The 14590-nt window shown below is 53.8% G+C and overlaps 1 protein-coding gene across 1 annotated transcript in view; it reads left to right on the forward strand.

Annotated features, from left to right (window-relative positions):
• The first annotated feature begins 249 nt into the window (after window positions 1–249).
• Window positions 250–14590, forward strand: part of leng8 (leukocyte receptor cluster (LRC) member 8) — an 84961-nt gene continuing 70620 nt past the window's right edge. Inside the window, exons 1-6 of the mRNA XM_070874643.1 lie at window positions 250–435; window positions 1807–1963; window positions 5558–5674; window positions 8967–9068; window positions 14049–14169; window positions 14227–14328. Coding sequence (XP_070730744.1) covers window positions 350–435; window positions 1807–1963; window positions 5558–5674; window positions 8967–9068; window positions 14049–14169; window positions 14227–14328 — 685 coding nt within the window. The 5' untranslated portion in view covers window positions 250–349. The remainder of the gene's footprint in view (window positions 436–1806; window positions 1964–5557; window positions 5675–8966; window positions 9069–14048; window positions 14170–14226; window positions 14329–14590) is intronic.

Consider the following 14590-nt stretch of genomic DNA (forward strand, 5'->3'; position numbering starts at 1 on the left):
TTGCGGTGCGCGTACTGGCCCTCGATTTTATCTGCAGGCTGCAGTCCCGTTAAATACCGGGGCGTGTGCCCCGTCGCAGCACACGGGCCGGCAGATAGGTCCTTTAACCGCTTGGCGAATTGCCGCTGTCTGTGAATTGTTTCATCGGCTGTTCTTGACGTGGGCGGGCGAGAGCTTGGGCGTACACGCACTGTGTGGCGTGCGTGCTGTTAACAACTGTGTCCTTTTTCCCTCCCTCCGCCCAGCTTTTTCTGCAGCTTGCAGAGTGCGTGTTCCCCTCCCCCCCACCGTGGAGGGCTCCGGCGGGCCCCAGCAGCTGGGGAAGCAAGCGACTTCCCCAGCCGGAGACATGGCCACCTTGCTACAGCAGCAACAGCAGCAGGCCGCCCCCAGCCAGACCTGGATTGGCAACCAGGCCACGCAGGCCGCTCAGTGGTAAGCAGCACGGAGGGGAGGGAATCACGTCAGCGAATCTCAAAATCCTGCGCTTGAAATGATCTCGGAATCCGACTCCCGACTGCACCAGGCTTCTGCCTACGTAAGAACATAAGAAATAGGACCAGGAGTGGGCCATTCGGCCCCTCGAGCCTGCTCCGCCATTTAATACCATCATGGCTGATCCGATCATGGACCCAGCTCCACTTCCCTGCCCGCCCCCTTATCGGTTAAGGAACTGTCTATCTCTGTCTTAAATATATTCAATGTCCCGGCTTCCACAGCTCTCTGAGGCAGCGAGTTCCACAGATTTACAACCCTCTGAGAGAAGAAATTCCTCCTCATCTCAGTTTTAAATGGGCGGCCCCTTATTCTAAGACCATGCCCCCTAGTTCCAGTCTCCCCCATCAGTGGGAACATCCTCTCTGCATCCACCTTGTCGAGCCCCCTCATAATCTGATACGTTTCGATAAGATCGCCTCATTTTTCTGAATTCCAATGAGTAGAGGCCCAACCTCCTCAACCTTTCCTCATAAGTCAACCCCCTCATCCCCGGAATCAACCGAGTGAACCTTCTCTGAACTGCCTCCAAAGCAAAGTATATCCTTTCGTAAATACGGAGAGCAAAACTGCACGCAGTACTCCAGGTGTGGCCTCACCAATACTCTATCATTTCATAGGCGGTCCCTGGGAATCGAGGAAGACTTGCTCCCACTCTAACACAGGGTGGGACAGATAGATGTTGAGGGAAGGGGAGGGTGGGACTGGTTTGCCGCACGCTCCTTCCGCTGCCTGCGCTTGATCTCTGCACGCTCTCGGCGACTGCACCAGGCTTCTGCCTACGTAAGAACATAAGAAATAGGAGCAGGAGTGGGCCATTCGGCCCCTCGAGCCTGCTCCGCCATTTCATACGATCATGGCCTGATCCGATCATGGACTCAGCTCCACTTCCCTGCCCGCTCCCTTATCGGTTAAGAAACTGTCTATCTCTGTCTTAAATATATTCAATGTCCCGGCTTCCACAGCTCTCTGAGGCAGAGAGTTCCACAGATTTACAACCCTCTGAGAGAAGAAATTCCTCCTCATCTCAGTTTTAAATGAGCGGCCCCTTATTCTAAGACCATGCCCCCTAGTTCTAGTCTCCCCCATCAGTGGGAACATCCTCTCTGCATCCACCTTGTCGAGCCCCATGATCGGATCAGCCCTGCTCCTATTTCTTATGTTCGTATGATGACCTGTTGTACTGATTTTGTGTGTGTGTGTGTGTGTGTGTGTGTATCTCTCCTGCTGACCCTCGTACCTTTCTCCACTTCCTCCCGCCCTCCGTCCCGAACTCGTCCCCTTCCCCACCTCCCACCTCCCACCTTCCAGGGCCCAGCAGTACAGCTGTTCCAGCGGCGCTTCAGCCGAGACTGCTGGCAAACAGGAGAATCCGGAGTGGGAGAAGGCCCGGCAGGCGCTGGCCAGCATCCACAAGGCCAGCACGGGATCGGGGGCGGGCAGCACCAGCAGCCAGAACACTGCACAGGTAAAGTGGTGGGGGCGGGGGTGAGAGACTGCGTCGCGAGTTGGGAGCGGGTCCCATCGTTCCCCCCCCCCCACCGCCCCGGTACAGACTGCCTCCCCCCCCCCCGCCCCAGCAGCTCTGTGTCCAGCCTTTTTCGGGGTGGCGGGCAGTGATGAGTGGGGTACCCACGGGGATCAGTGCTGGGGCCCCAGCTATTTACAATATGTCGTGACATGATTTGGACGAGCGAACCGAATATACTATTTCCAACTTTGCCGAGGACACAGAACTGGGTGGGGTTGTGAGTTGTGAGGAGGATGCAGAGACGCTGCACGGGCGATTTCGATAGGTTCGAGCAAGTGGGCAAGCACGTGGCAGATACAGTTTAACGTGGATAAATGTGAAGTTGTCCACTTTGGGAGGAAAAACGTAAGGACAAAGTATTATTTAAAGGGTGACGGCTTGTGAAGTGTCGATGTACAGAGGGACCTGGGTGTCCCTGTACACCGGTCATTGAAAGGAAACACGCAGGGGCAGCAAGCAGTTAGAGAGGCAAGTGGTACGTTGGCCTTCATTGCGAGAGGGTTTGAGTACAGGAGCGAGGAGGTCTCACTGCAGTTACACAGGGCCCTGGTGAGACCACACCTGGAGTATTGTGTGTAGTTTTGGTCTCCTTACCCAAGGAAGGATATACTTGGCGTAGAGGGAGTGCAGCGAAGGTTCACCAGACTGATTCCTGGGAGGGCAGGACTGCCGTATGAGGAGAGATTGGGTCGACTGGGCCTGTATTCACTGGAGTTTAGAAGAACGAGAGGGGGATCTCATTGAAAGGTATAACATTCTGACGGGGTTGGACAGACTGGATGCGGGGAGGGTGTTTCCCCGGGGCTGGGAAGTCTAGAACAAGGGCTCACACAGTCCCGGGATACGGGGTAGGAAATTTAGGAGCGAGATGAGGAGAAATGTCTTCACTCAGAGGGAGGTGAACCTGTGGAATTCTCTACCACAGAAGGCTGGGGAGGGCAAGTCACTGAATATATTTACGAGGGGGATAGATAGAGTTCTAGACACAAAAGGGTCTGGGGAGAAAGGGGGAATATGGTGTTGAGATAGAGGATCAGACCATGATCATATTGAATGGTGGTGCAGACTCGAGGGGCCGAATGGCCGACTACTGCTCCTATTTTTTATGTTTCCCCATCATTTTTGCATCTACGTGTCCCATTCAAAAATCCCTGTGCGTTTTAAAAAGCCAACTAATCGCGGGACCCTTTGAGCGACATGCAACCACGCAGCTCAGAATCGCAGACATTTACAGGGCAGTCGGAGGCCATTTTGGGCCCATCATGTCCGCCTGGCGCCGGCCGACCGAGAGCCATCCCGGCCTAATCCCACTTTCCCGCTCTCGCTCCCTCGCCCTGTAGCATATGGCACTTCAAGGTGCACTGCCTGCTGTGGTGAGGGTTTCTGCCTCGACCGCCCTTTCAGGCCGTGAGTTCCGTCCCAGACCCTGCCCCAGACCCCCACCCCCCTCTGGGTGAAGAAATTTCCCCTCTAAATCCATCCCCCAATCACTGTCAATCCACGCCCCCTGGTGGTTGACCACCCTGCCAAGGGAAACAGGTCCGTCCTATCCACTCTATCCACCCCCCTCATCATTTTATACACCTCAATCAGGTCTCCCCTCAGCCTCCTCTGTTCCAAAGCAAACAACCCCAGCCTATCCCATCTTTCCTCATCGCTAAAATTCTCCAGTCCAGGCAACATCCTGGTAAATCTCCTCTGCACCCTCTCCAGTGCAACATCCTGGTAAATCTCCTCTGTACCCTCTCCAGTGCAACATCCTGGTAAATCTCCTCTGTACCCTCTCCAGTGCAACATCCTGGTAAATCTCCTCTGTACCCTCTCCAGTGCAACATCCTGGTAAATCTCCTCTGTACCCTCTCCAGTGCAACATCCTGGTAAATCTCCTCTGTACCCTCTCCAGTGCAACATCCTGGTAAATCTCCTCTGTACCCTCTCTAGTGCAACATCCTGGTAAATCTCCTCTGTACCCTCTCCAGTGCAACATCCTGATAAATCTCCTCTGTACCCTCTCCAGTGCAACATCCTGGTAAATCTCCTCTGCACCCTCTCCAGTGCAACATCCTGGTAAATCTCCTCTGTACCCTCTCCAGTGCAACATCCTGATAAATCTCCTCTGTACCCTCTCCAATGCAACATCCTGGTAAATCTCCTCTGTACCCTCTCCAGTGCAACATCCTGGTAAATCTCCTCTTTACCCTCTCTAGTGCAACATCCTGTTAAATCTCCTCTGTACCCTCTCTAGTGCAACATCTTGTTAAATCTCCTCTGTACCCTCTCCAGTGCAACATCCTGGTAAATCTCCTCTGTACCCTCTCGAGTGCAACATCCTGGTAAATCTCCTCTGTACCCTCTCCAGTGCAACATCCTGGTAAATCTCCTCTGTACCCTCTCCAGTGCAACATCCTGGTAAATCTCCTCTTCACCCTCTCCAGTGCAACATCCTGGTAAATCTCCTCTGTACCCTCTCTAGTGCAACATCCTGGTAAATCTCCTCTGTACCCTCTCCAGTGCAACATCCTGGTAAATCTCCTCTGTACCCTCTCCAGTGCAACATCCTGGTAAATCTCCTCTGTACCCTCTCCAGTGCAACATCCTGGTAAATCTCCTCTTCACCCTCTCCAGTGCAACATCCTGGTAAATCTCCTCTGTACCCTCTCCAGTGCAACATCCTGGTAAATCTCCTCTGTACCCTCTCTAGTGCAACATCCTGGTAAATCTCCTCCGTACCCTCTCTAGTGCAACATCCTGGTAAATCTCCTCTGTACCCTCTCTAGTGCAACATCCTGGTAAATCTCCTCTGTACCCTCTCCAGTGCAACATCCTGGTAAATCTCCTCTGTACTCTCTCTAGTGCAACATCCTGGTAAATCTCCTCTGTACCCTCTCTAGTCCAACATCCTGGTAAATCTCCTCCGTACCCTCTCCAGTGCAACATCCTGGTAAATCTCCTCTGTACCCTCTCCAGTGCAACATCCTGGTAAATCTCCTCTGTACCCTCTCTAGTGCAACATCCTGGAAAATCTCCTCTGTACCCTCTCCAGTGCAACATCCTGGTAAATCTCCTCTGTACCCTCTCCAGTGCAACATCCTGGTAAATCTCCTCTGTACCCTCTCTAGTGCAACATCCTGGAAAATCTCCTCTGTACCCTCTCCAGTGCAACATCCTGGTAAATCTCCTCTGTACCCTCTCGAGTGCAACATCCTGGTAAATCTCCTCTGTACCCTCTCGAGTGCAACATCCTGGTAAATCTCCTCTGTACCCTCTCCAGTGCAACATCCTGGTAAATCTCCTCTGTACCCTCTCTAGTCCAACATCCTGGTAAATCTCCTCTGTACCCTCTCCAGTGCAACATCCTGGTAAATCTCCTCTGTACCCTCTCCAGTGCAACATCCTGGTAAATCTCCTCTGTACCCTCTCCAGTGCAATCACATCCTTCCTGTAATGGGAACATTATCTGGGCCCCGGAGTCTGGGTTTGCTGGTTGGTTGATCAGTCTGCTATAACTGCTCCATTTTTGTTCCTGGACAGAGTCCTCAGTACCAGGCTCAGCAAACAGATCCCGCGGCAATGCAACAGTATTATCAGCAGTGGTACCAACAGTATAACTACAACTACCCCTACAGCTATTACAGCCCTTACCAAATGGTGAGTACTCTTGTTATCGTCTCCATTGCAGCGCTGGCCACATGGCAAATGCCATCATTACAAATGTCCCCTGTTGCAGCCATCAACGATTGCGACGAGCTCTATTAAACAACGGAGTAACTCCTGCCAACCAGCTACCAGGAGCTCCGCAGGAGCACTCCAGGGACTTGAGCACTAAAATCTAGGCTAACACTCCAGTGCATTGCCGAGGGAGTGCCGTACTGCGCTATCGGAGGGGCAGTACTGAGGGAGTGCCGTACTGTCGGAGGGGCAGTACTGATGGAGTGCCGTACTGCACTGTCGGAGGGGCAGTACTGAGGGAGTGCCGTACTGCACTGTCGGAGGGGCAGTACTGAGGGAGTGCCGTACTGCACTGTCGGAGGGGCAGTACTGAGGGAGTGCCGTACTGCACTGTCGGAGGGGCAGTACTGAGGGAGTGCCGTACTGCGCTGTCGGAGGGGCAGTACTGAGGGAGCACCGTACTGCGCTATCGGAGGGGCGGTACTGAGGGAGTGCCATACTGTACTGTCGGAGGGGCAGTACTGAGGGAGTGCCGTACTGCACTGTCGGAGGGGCAGTACTGAGGGAGTGCCGTACTGCACTGTCGGAGGGGCAGTACTGAGGGAGCACCGTACTGCGCTGTCGGAGGGGCGGTACTGAGGGAGTGCCATACTGCACTGTCGGAGGGGCAGTACTGAGGGAGTGCCATACTGTACTGTCGGAGGGGCAGTACTGAGGGAGTGCCGTACTGCACTGTCGGAGGGGCAGTACTGAGGGAGTGCCGTACTGTCGGAGGGGCATTACTGAGGGAGCACCGCACTGTCGGAGGGGCCATCTTTCGAATGAGACCTTAAACCGAGGCCCCGTCTGCCCTCTCGGGAGGATGTAAAATATCCCGGGGCCACTATTTGGAAGAAGACCAGGGGGTGTTCTCCCCGGTGTCCTGGGGCCAATATTTATCCCTTAACCAACATCACTAAAACAGATTATCCGGGTCATTATCACATCGCTGTGTGGGAGCTTGCTGTGCGCAAATTGGCTGCCACTGTTCCCACAATACAACAGTGACTGCACTCCCAGAGTACTTCATTGGCTGGAAAGCGCTTTGGGATGTCCGGTGGTCGTGAAAGGCGCGATATAAATGAAAGTCTTTCTTTAATTGTCACACTTTTTTTTTTAAATATCGTTGACAACAGACCGAGGTCAGCGTGAATGTCACCTCGAGCGTTTCTTCCCCTTGTTAGAAATCATTTTATTATACGCAAACGCAAATAACATTTAAAAACGCGCATCATTTTCCCATTCGCAATTTGATTTACCAACAGGCAACTAGCAGGATAATGTTTCCGGTCCGAGTGCTTTTGTGACTGTTGCATGTTGAAAATACAACAACTTGTATTTATACAGCGCCTTTAACTTAGTGAAACGTCCCAGGGTGCTTCATAAGAACATAAGGAATCGGGGCAGGAGTGGGCCATTCGGCCCCTCGAGCCTGCTCCGCCATTTAATACCATCATGGCTGATCCCATCATGGACCCAGCTCCACTTCCCTGCCCGCCCCCTTATCTGTTAAGAAACTGTCTATCTCTGTCTTAAATATATTCAATGTCCCGGCTTCCACAGCTCTCTGAGGCAGTGAGTTCCACAGATTTACAACCCTCTGAGAGAAGAAATTCCTCCTCATCTCAGTTTTATATGGGCCCCTTATTCTAAGACCATGCCCCCTAGTTCTAGTCTCCCCCATCAGTGGGAACATCCTCTCTGCATCCACCTTGTCGAGCCCCCCTCATAATCTGATACGTTTCGATAAGATCACCTCTCATTCTTCTGAATTCCAATGAGTAGAGACCCAACCTCCTCAACCTTTCCTCATAAGTCAACCCCCTCATCCCCGGAATCAACCGAGTGAACCTTCTCTGAACTGCCTCCAAAGCAAGTCTATCCTTTCGTAAATACGGAGAGCAAAACTGCACGCAGTACTCCAGGTGTGGCCTCACCAATACCCTGTATAACTGGAGCAAGACTTCCCTGCTTTTATACTCCATCCTCTTTGCAATAAAGGCCAAGATACCATTGGCCCTTCCTGATCACTTGCTGTACCTGCATACTAACCTTTTGTGTTTCATGTACAAGTAACCCCCAGGTCCCGCTGTGCTGCAGCACTTTGCAATCTTTCTCCATTTAAATAATAACTTGCTCTTTGATTTTTTTTCTGCCAAAGTGCATGACCTCACACTTTCCAACATTATACTCCATCGGACAAATTTGATGCGGTAAGAAATTTGACGCCAAGTCACACAAGTAGAAACGTGACCAAAAGCTTGGCCAAAGAGGTGAGGTTTAAGGAGCGCCTTGAAGGAGGAGAGAGGCGGAGAGGTTTATTACTTTTATGCTTTTAACGTAGTAAAACGTCCCAAAACACTTCGCAACAATTTTACAACACGTTAGTTATTGACCATTGAGGGAACGAGAGAAAAAGCAGGAGGAGGACATGTTACAAGAGGTTAAAGATGGCAGCTCACCCTCACCCCCCCCCCCAAAAGGGCGATTTGGGATGGGCACTAAATGCCGGCCTTGCCAGCCAAGCCCACATCCCATGAAGGAATTATTTAACAAATGGCAGCCACCGTCATCATAGGCGGTCCCTCGGAATCGAGGAAGACTTGCTCCCACTCTAACACGAGTTCTCGGGTGACTGAACAGTCCGATACGAGAACCACAGTCCCTGTCACAGGGTGGGACAGATAGACGTTGAGGGAAGGGGAGGGTGGGACAGGTTTGTCGCACGCTCCTTCCGCTGCCTGCGCTTGCTTTCTGCGTGCTCTCGGCGACGAGACTCGAGGTGCTCAGCGCCCTCCCGGATGCACTTCCTCCACTTAGGGCGGACTGGTCTTTGGACCAGGGACTCCCAGGTGTCGGTGGGGATGTTGCACTTTATCAGGGAGGTGTGGTCCCTGTAACGTTTCCTCTGCCCACCTTTGGCTCGTTTGCCCGTGCAGGAGTTCCGAGTAGAGCGCTTGCTTTGGGAGTCTCGTGTCTGGGGGACATGCGGACAATGTGGCCCTGCCCAGCGGAGCTGGTCGAGTGTGGTCAGTGCTTCGATGCTGGGGATGTTGGGCCTGGTCGAGGACGCTAACGTTGGTGCGTCTGTCCTCCCGGGGGATTTGCAGGATCTCGCAAGGGCTATCGTTACAGATGTCGAGGCGGTGGCTGGTAGTGTGGCCTGCAAGCTCGCGAGCCAGCACTCTGTCGTCTCCCCATGTTTTATGGTCCGCTCTCCTTGTCGTTGCAGAACATGTATTCCGGCTACCAGGGTCAGTACGGCATGCAGGGCTCGTATCCGGGGACACAGCAGGGCCAGCAGTCGTCACAGCACAACAGCAACCTCGCACAGGTCGGTCAACGTCCCCCATCTCCTCTCTCCTCCCCCGGTGCCTTCCCCAAGCAGCGCCATCCAAGGGTTAACTCCGAGGCTGCGGGCAGGGTCCGATCACTTCCAGCCTTGCCTGTCAACCAGCTTTGTCACCTTGCTGGCTGTCGGCAATCCCGCGGAATCGAGGAAGACTTGCTCCCACTCTAACACGAGTTCTCGGGTGACTGAACAGTCCAATACGAGAACCACAGACCCTGTCACAGGGTGGGACAGATAGACGTTGAGGGAAGGGGAGGGTGGGACTGGTTTGCCGCACGCTCCTTCCGCTGCCTGCGCTTGCTTTCTGCGTGCTCTCGGCGACGAGACTCGAGGTGCTCAGCGCCCTCCCGGATGCACTTCCTCCACTCAGGGCGGTCTGGTCTTTGGGCCAGGGACTCCCAGGTGTGGGTGGGAATTCCACAGATTTACAACCCTCGAAGAAGAAATTCCTTCGTGGCGGAGCATCAGAACAGTTCGAGTAAAATCCCCTGCTCTTGTATTCTATGCCTCGGCTAATCAAGGCAAGTATTCCGTGTGCCTTCTTAACCACTTGATCCACCTGGCCTGCTACCTTCCGGGATCTGTGGACCTGCACTCCAAGGTCCCTCTGTTCCTCGACACTTCTCAGTGTCCGACCATTTAATGTGTATTCCCCTTGCCGTGGTGCATTGCCACAGTTATAAATCTTTTCAAACTCTTAATATTACAGCCATATATAATTAATGCAGGGGGTGAGGTTCGTAAGAAGTGCCGCAGGGTTCAGTGCTGGGACCCCAGCTATTTACAATATACATTAATGATTTAGACGAAGGAATTGAGTGTAATATCTCCAAGTTTGCAGATGACACTAAGCTGGGTGGCGGTGTGAGCTGCGAGGAGGATGCTAAGAGGCTGCAGGGTGACTTGGACAGGTTAGGTGAGTGGGCAAATACATGGCAGATGCAGTATAATGTGGATAAATGTGAGGTTATCCACTTTGGGGGCAAAAACAGAGAGACAGACTATTATCTGAATGGTGACAGATTAGGAAAAGGGGAGGTGCAACGAGACCTGGGTGTCATGGTGCATCAGTCATTGAAAGTTGGCATGCAGGTACAGCAGGCAGTGAAGAAGGCAAATGGCATGTTGGCCTTCATAGCGAGAGGATTTGAGTATAGGAGCAGGGAGGTCTTACTGCAGTTGTACAGGGCCTTGGTGAGGCCTCACCTGGAATATTGTGTTCAGTTTTGGTCTCCTAATCTGAGGAAGGACATTCTTGCTATTGAGGGAGTGCAGCGAAGGTTCACCAGAACGATTCCCGGGATGGCAGGACTGACATATGAGCAGAGACTGGATCAACTGGGGCCTTTATACACTGGAATTTAGAAGGATGAGAGGGCATATAAAATTCTGACGGGACTGGACAGGTTAGATGCAGGAAGAATGTTCCCGATGTTGGGGAAGTCCAGAACCAGGGACACAGTCTAAGGATAAGGGGTAAGCCATTTAGGACCGAGATGAGGAGAAACTTCTTCACTCAGAGAGTGGTGAACCTGTGGAATTCCCTGCCGCAGAGAGTTGTTGAGGCGAGTTCATTGGATACATTCAAAAGGGAGTTAGATGTGGCCCTTACGGCTAAAGGGATCAGGGGGTGTGGAGAGAAGGCAGGAGTGGGGTACTGAGGGAATGATCAGCCATGATCATATTGAATGGTGGGGCAGGCTCGAGCGCCGTACTGCGCTTTAGGAGGGGCAGTACTGAGGGAGTGCCGTACTGCGCTGTCGGAGGGGCAGTACTGAGGGAGTGCCATACTGTACTGTCGGAGGGGCAGTACTGAGGGAGTGCCGTACTGCGCTGTCGGAGGGGCAGTACTGAGGGAGTGCCGTACTGTACTGTCGGAGGGGCAATACTGAGGGAGTGCCGTACTGCGCTGTCGGAGGGGCAGTACTGAGGGAGTGCCGTACTGCGCTGTCGGAGGGGCAGTACTGAGGGAGTGCCGTACTGCGCTGTCGGAGGGGCAGTACTGAGGGAGTGCCGTACTGCGCTGTCGGAGGGGCAGTACTGAGGGAGCACCGTACTGCGCTGTCGGAGGGGCAGTACTGAGGGAGTGCCGTACTGCGCTGTCGGAGGGGCAGTACTGAGGGAGTGCCGTACTGTACTGTCGGAGGGGCAGTACTGAGGGAGTGCCGTACTGTCGGAGGGGCAGTACTGAGGGAGTGCCGTACTGTGCTGTCGGAGGGGCAGTACTGAGGGAGTGCCGTACTGCGCTGTCGGAGGGGCAGTACTGAGGGAGTGCCGTACTGTACTGTCGGAGGGGCAGTACTGAGGGAGTGCCGTACTGTACTGTCGGAGGGGCAGTACTGAGGGAGCGCCGTACTGCGCTGTCGGAGGGGCAGTACTGAGGGAGTGCCGTACTGTCGGAGGGGCAGTACTGAGGGAGTGCCGTACTGCGCTGTCGGAGGGGCAGTACTGAGGGAGTGCCGTACTGTCGGAGGGGCAGTACTGAGGGAGTGCCGTACTGTGCTGTCGGAGGGGCAGTACTGAGGGAGTGCCGCACTGCGCTGTCGGAGGGGCAGTACTGAGGGAGTGCCGTACTGTGCTGTCGGAGGGGCAGTACTGAGGGAGTGCCGCACTGCGCTGTCGGAGGGGCAGTACTGAGGGAGTGCCGCACTGCGCTGTCGGAGGGGCAGTACTGAGGGAGTGCCGTACTGTGCTGTCGGAGGGGCAGTACTGAGGGAGTGCCGCACTGCGCTGTCGGAGGGGCAGTACTGAGGGAGTGCCGTACTGTACTGTCGGAGGGGCAGTACTGAGGGAGTGCCGTACTGTCGGAGGGGCAGTACTGAGGGAGCGCCGTACTGCACTGTCGGAGGGGCAGTACTGAGGGAGCGCCACACTGCGCTGTCGGAGGGGCAGTACTGAGGGAGTGCCGCACTGTCTGAGGTGCCGTCTTTCGGATGAGACGTTAAACTGAGGCCCCGTCTGCCCTCTCAAGTAGACGTAAAAGATCGCAGGGCACTATTTTGAAGAAGAGCACAGGAGTTCTCCCCAGTGCATCCCTCAATCAATCTAAAACAGATTGTCCGGGTCATTACCACATTGCTGTGTGTGGGAGCTTGCTGTGCGCAAATTGGTTGCTGCGTTTCCCACAATTCAGCACTCCAAATGTGCAAAAATCCAAGTCTTTTCTTTCAATGAGATCCCCTCTCATTTACCTGAACTCCAGTGAATACAGGGCCCAGTGGACCCAATCTCTCCTCATAAGTCAGTCCTGCCCTCCCAGGAATCAGTCTGGTGAACCTTCGCTGCACTCCCTCTATGGAAAGTATATCCTTCCTTAGGTAAGGAGGCCAAAACTGCACGCAATATTCCAGGTCTGGTCTCACCAAGGCCCGATATAATTGCAGTAAGACGTCAAGACGTCTTTTCTCTTAAAAGCTTTCTCAAGCGGGCATAAAAGATCCCATGGCACGATTTCGAAGAGCAGCAGAGGGAGTTCTCCCCGGTGTCCTGGGGCCAATATTTATCCCTCAATCGACATCAGCAAAAACAGATTATCCCGGTCATTATCACACTGCTGTTTGCGGGAGCTTGCTGTGCGCAAAATGGCTGCTGCGTATCCCACAATACAACCGCCACGACACTCCAAATGGGCAAAATCCAAGTCATTTCTTCTTTCAATGAGGTGTCCTCTCATTTACCTGAACTCCAGGGAATATGGGCAAAGTCTGCTCAATCCCTCCTCTTCGGACAATACTCCCATCCCAGGAATCAGTCTGGTGAACCTTTGTTGCACTCCCGCAGGATTTACACAAAGGAATTGAGTGTAATATCTCCAAGTTTGCAGATGACACTGAGCTGGGTGGCGGTGTGAGCTGTGAGGAGGATGCTAAGAGGCTGCAGGGTGACTTGGACAGGTTAGGTGAGTGGGCAAATGCATGGCAGATGCAGTATAATGTGGATAAATGTGAGATTATCCACTTTGGGGGCAAAAACAGGAAGGCAGAATATTATCTGAATGGTGACAGATTAGGAAAAGGGGAGGTGCAACAAGACCTGGGTGTCATGGTACATCAGTCATTGAAAGTTGACATGCAGGTACAGCAGGCGGTGAAGAAGGCAAATGGCATGTTGGCCTTCATAGCGAGAGGATTTGAGTATAGGAGCAGGGAGGTCTTACTGCAGTTGTACAGGGCCTTGGTGAGGCCACACCTGGAGTATTGTGTGCAGTTTTGGTCTCCTAATCTGAGGAAGGACATTCTTGCTATTGAGGGAGTGCAGCGAAGGTTCACCAGACTGATTCCTGGGATGGCAGGACTGACATATGAAGAAAGACTGGATCGACTGGGCTTATATTCACTGGAATTTAGAAGAATGAGAGGGGATCTCATAGAAACATATAAAATTCTGACGGGACTGGACAGGTTAGATGCAGGAAGAATGTTCCCGATGTTGGGGAAGTCCAGAACCAGGGCTCACAGTCTAAGGATAAGGGGTAAGCCATTTAGGATCGAGATGAGGAGAAACTTCTTCACTCAGAGAATGGTGAACCTGTGGAATTCTCTACCACAGAAAGTTGTTGGGGGCCAGTTCATTAGATGTATTCAAAAGGGAGTTAGATGTGGCCCTTACGGCTAAAGGGATCAGGGGGTGTGGAGAGAAGGCAGGAGTGGGGTACTGAGGGAATGATCAGCTATGATCATATTGAATGGTGGGGCAGGCTCGAAGGGCCCAATGGCGGGGCAGGCTCGAAGGGCCCAATGGCGGGGCAGGCTCGAAGGGCCCAATGGCGGGGCAGGCTCGAAGGGCCCAATGGCCTACTGCACCTATTGTCTGTGTCTCTATGTTTCTCTCTATGCCAAGTATACCCTTCCGGAGGTAAGGAAAGCAGAGCTGTGGTTAGACGGGCGGATTGAGACGTGGCGCTGAAGCTTGGGTCCTTTTAGATTGACACGTTGACCTGTCTCCTTTCCTCCTCTCCCTCAGCCTCCTGTTCCCGGGCTGGAAGACGGGATAGCTTACCCCAGCTCTCCGGCCCAGGGAGCGGCGGGTCAGCAGAGCCAACAGGCCCAGAAGCACGGAGGAGGAGGAGGAGGAGGAGGAGGAGGCGGAGGAGGCGGAGGCGGAGGAGGAGGACAGACCTCGAACCACCAGTCCACCGCAGCACAGCAACAGCACCACGCGTCCGCGGGCCATGCCCAGCAGTGCCCCTACCCGGAGTCTGGCAAGCCCAAGAAAGGGCATCAACTGTGGCATCGCATGAAGCGTAAGCGGGGAAGTGGGGCCCGGCCAAGGGAAGGGTGACGGCAGGGGAGGGGGCATCAGGAACGGCTGGTCGAGGGAGCGAGGCCTTGGGATGTGGGGTCAGTGGCAGTGAGAGAGCTCGGCGGGAGCTGGAGAGGGGGGTGAGATTCGGTGAGGGTTGGGGTGTGTGTGTCAGATCGGCTCGGGGGGTGGGGGGCGAGAGGGATAGAGGGGGGGTCGCGAGAGGGATAGAGGGGGGGTCGCGAGAGGGATAGAGGGGGGGG

Source organism: Pristiophorus japonicus, unplaced genomic scaffold (assembly GCF_044704955.1).
Source record: "Pristiophorus japonicus isolate sPriJap1 unplaced genomic scaffold, sPriJap1.hap1 HAP1_SCAFFOLD_917, whole genome shotgun sequence".
Taxonomy (NCBI): domain Eukaryota; kingdom Metazoa; phylum Chordata; class Chondrichthyes; family Pristiophoridae; genus Pristiophorus; species Pristiophorus japonicus.